This window comes from Asparagus officinalis, chromosome 4, assembly GCF_001876935.1.
Source record: "Asparagus officinalis chromosome 4, Aspof.V1, whole genome shotgun sequence".
Taxonomy (NCBI): Eukaryota; Viridiplantae; Streptophyta; class Magnoliopsida; order Asparagales; family Asparagaceae; genus Asparagus; species Asparagus officinalis.
Window position 1 is genome coordinate 143850073 of NC_033797.1, and position 3395 is coordinate 143853467.

General features: G+C 35.5%; 1 protein-coding gene across 1 annotated transcript; it reads right to left on the reverse strand.

Moving 5' to 3' along the window:
- Positions 712-1752, reverse strand: LOC109839430. The gene is made up of 2 exons (XM_020407853.1): positions 1420-1752; positions 712-1377 (listed from the first exon to the last, which is right to left on the reverse strand). The coding sequence occupies exons 1-2, from the start codon at positions 1750-1752 to the stop codon at positions 712-714; spliced, it is 999 nt and encodes a 332-aa protein (XP_020263442.1).

Below are 3395 nucleotides of genomic sequence, written 5' to 3' on the forward strand. Positions count from 1 at the left end.
ATAAATATTGAAGATTTTTTTCACCAATAGAATTTCTTGACATTATTTTGTATTTTGGGCACTAATCTCCCCCTAATGTCGAGAATTGATCTTCAATAAAAATGCAGTCAGCGTACTAAATTGTAAATTGATCCCCTAACATGGGCTATAGGTACTAAATTATTGACGGAGTTTCATAAATAATGTATGTACCTTCACCGAGGTCCCATAGAGGTACGTTATGGTGGTGATATAGAAACATGGACTGCAAATAAATAATACGCAGATGGGAAATGTTTTGCTTCTACACCACGTATTAGGTAAAGGGGGGAAAATTGTGATATGCAGTTGGTCGAATTTGCTTTGAATGCCCCATTTAATTTAAGAAAATCCGACGGATCATATTTTGCCCAAGATGACCCAATCGCTCATGCCATAGTTTAAAAGAATTTGGGTCCCTAAATCTTAAATTCATCGCAACATGGTGTATTTTAGGTCGGATATATGTATAGTACAACCCTGAGGAGAAAGATGGAAGCTTCTCCACAACCACGTATTAGATAAAGGGGAATAATCATTTAAACAAAACCCATACAAACTTGAAATTGTCTTACAAAAACATGCAAAATAAGTCTCGAAAAATTCCAAATTATCATAACAAAAGTAATTAGAACATGTCTGAAAAACGAAATAGACTAATAAAACATGCATAGATAGTGATAAATAACATGATCACTCCTGGTCACCAAAATCATCAAGCTCCATCTTCAATAAGTCATCATCGTCTAGATTCAGGTTATCATCATAATTGTCATCTTTTAGGGCCATATTTGCTTCAGGCAAACTGGCATGATGTTTTTTACCTTGTTTTGACTTCCCCTTTGAGTCCTTCATCATTCTCTGATAGGCCTCAACCAAATGTTTCGGTGTACGACATATACGAGACCAGTGGTCCTCACATCCACACCGATAGCAAGCTTGCTTATTATTAGCAACCTGTTGATGAGAGTTAGGCTTGTTTGAAGGAGATCTATCCTTGTTTTGACCCTTGCCACGGTCCTGAAGACCATAAGCATTGCGACGACCACGACCTCTACCACCACGATAAGACCCTCGACCACGTCCACGACCTCTACCATGTCCACGCCCATGAGTATTACTCTGATTTGTAGCATGTGCTTCAGGCACAGCTTGCGAACTAACTGGTCTAGAATTATGGTTGCGTATCAGAAGTTGGTTGTGTTTCTCTGCAACTAGTAACGCAGAGATCAATTCAGAGTGTTTTGAATAGTTTTTGGTCCTGTACTGCTGCTGGAGTACAAGATTACTTGCATGGAATGTAGAGAGGGTCTTTTCAATCAATTCATCCTCTGTAATGTTCTGCTTACAGAGCTTCAGCTATGAGACAATGCGGTGGAGAGTTGAATTGTATTCAGTTACGGATTTAAAATCCTGAAATCGCAAGTTCAACCAATCATACTGTGCTTGCGGAAGCATAATAGTCGTCTGTTGGTCAAAGCAATCCTTCAGGGATTGCCAGAGAATAGCAGGATCTTTTTCAGTAAGGTACTCATTTTTCAGGTCTTTGTTGAGATGATGACGAAGAAAAATCAATGCCTTTGCCTTCTGGGCAGAGGTGCTCTGAGAAGCTGGATCAATAGTGCTGCTTAAATCACAAGAATCTAGGTAGATTTCAACATCCAAGGCCCAAGTCAAGTAGTTGCTGCCATCAACGGTAAGCTCAGCAAATGCCCTTTTGGATATGTCAGACATTTTTCAGAAATGTTATAATTATCAAAAGAAGATATATCAATCCACCAAATTTATAAAATATTACACTATACAAGATGTGCATACAAACAGAAGTGAATAAATAAAGGAGCCACAGTGCATGCCTCTGTTCTAATTAGCTAGGACAAGTGATCAATCAACAGAAGGTGTGCATTTGTAAATTGTATTAAACCAGACTGCATGAAATCAACATATAGTAAATAGTTTATATGCAGTTTATGTGCTTATGTCTGCAACATGTTCTTATCCAGATAGTCAAAAAAAATGGGGGAACTGTAATAAAGAAGAGCTCTGCCATCTAGAAAATTATAGGCTTGTTCCATGCAGTTTGATCATGAGCACATTCTTTTGTTGCTAATTACCAAGCACCTGTTCTCCATTATACCTTAACATCATTGTATATGAGAAACTAGCATTAACGTGTTTCTGCTGTGTGAAGAAATCAAACCTATCTTCTATTTCTTCAACAAGTGTAGGAAATTCTAGTTTATCATTTTCCAATTGACTTTTGTTCAACACTGTTCAAAAATTTAATGCATGTTGTACATTACCGAATAGGATATGCTTGATTATAATAGAAAAGAGAACTCAAACAATTAACTTAGTTATTTCTTCTAAAATTCTAATGAATACCACTAAACTTTAACTTTTAGACTGATGAGAAATACATGCTCATATATGGATGGCCAATCGCATGCGTTTCACAATGCAAATGTTCATGTTTATGCGATAAAGACCATGCATCGGATTTTATTGTAGACAAGTTCCAAATGATATTGGATATTGAGAAAGAGCATGTAAGGTTCTAACACCATTTATATGAGAAACTAGCATTTTGGTGCTAAGACTGTTCTGTAATCTTTATAGTTCTCTATGGATTACAAATGTCTGCTAGATTTCCTTCTCAATAAGGAATATCCATCACTCACATGCTTTGGATATGTTTCCTTAGAGGATTCATAATTTAAACAATAATAAATGCAAATTTTTCTTCTCAGCAACTTTTAAGCTATTACATTTTGTTATTGGAGGAACAATTACTCTAAAACTCAGGAGAGAATATCTTGATGTCCATTCTCATCAAAAGAGAAGAGTAATACGTGTCCTTTTTAAAATTAGTGTTGGAAAAATCTATTACTTCCCCTTGCCATTTTATTTTCCGTGCCATTTTATTTTCTGTTAAAAAGACAAGTTTACTTGAAGAATTCAAATAAATGAGATGCCAAGATTCATACTGAACATAATCATAATCATTCGACGAAAAACTTGATACTATGTAAATAGACAAAGGCCGAATGTATTATTACCTTGCAGAAGATGTACACCTAAAAATCTATTACTACGAACCGATGATCATGAACCGGCTAGAACCACTCGTGCTGATAACGTGTTGTAATATACTAAAAGAAATGAAATAGGAGACAAGAGACAAGAGAAGAAGAGAAATTATAATCTCTTATTCATCATCTTCCATTTCCATACATCGTACAATTTATAGATACATGATGGAATACAAAAGGACATGAAATTAATAGTCCACATACAAAGTAATGTCCACATACATTTTGTCTTTTAGATTTCCACAAAATGTCACTTAGATTTCAACAACATGGAATAATTTTTTT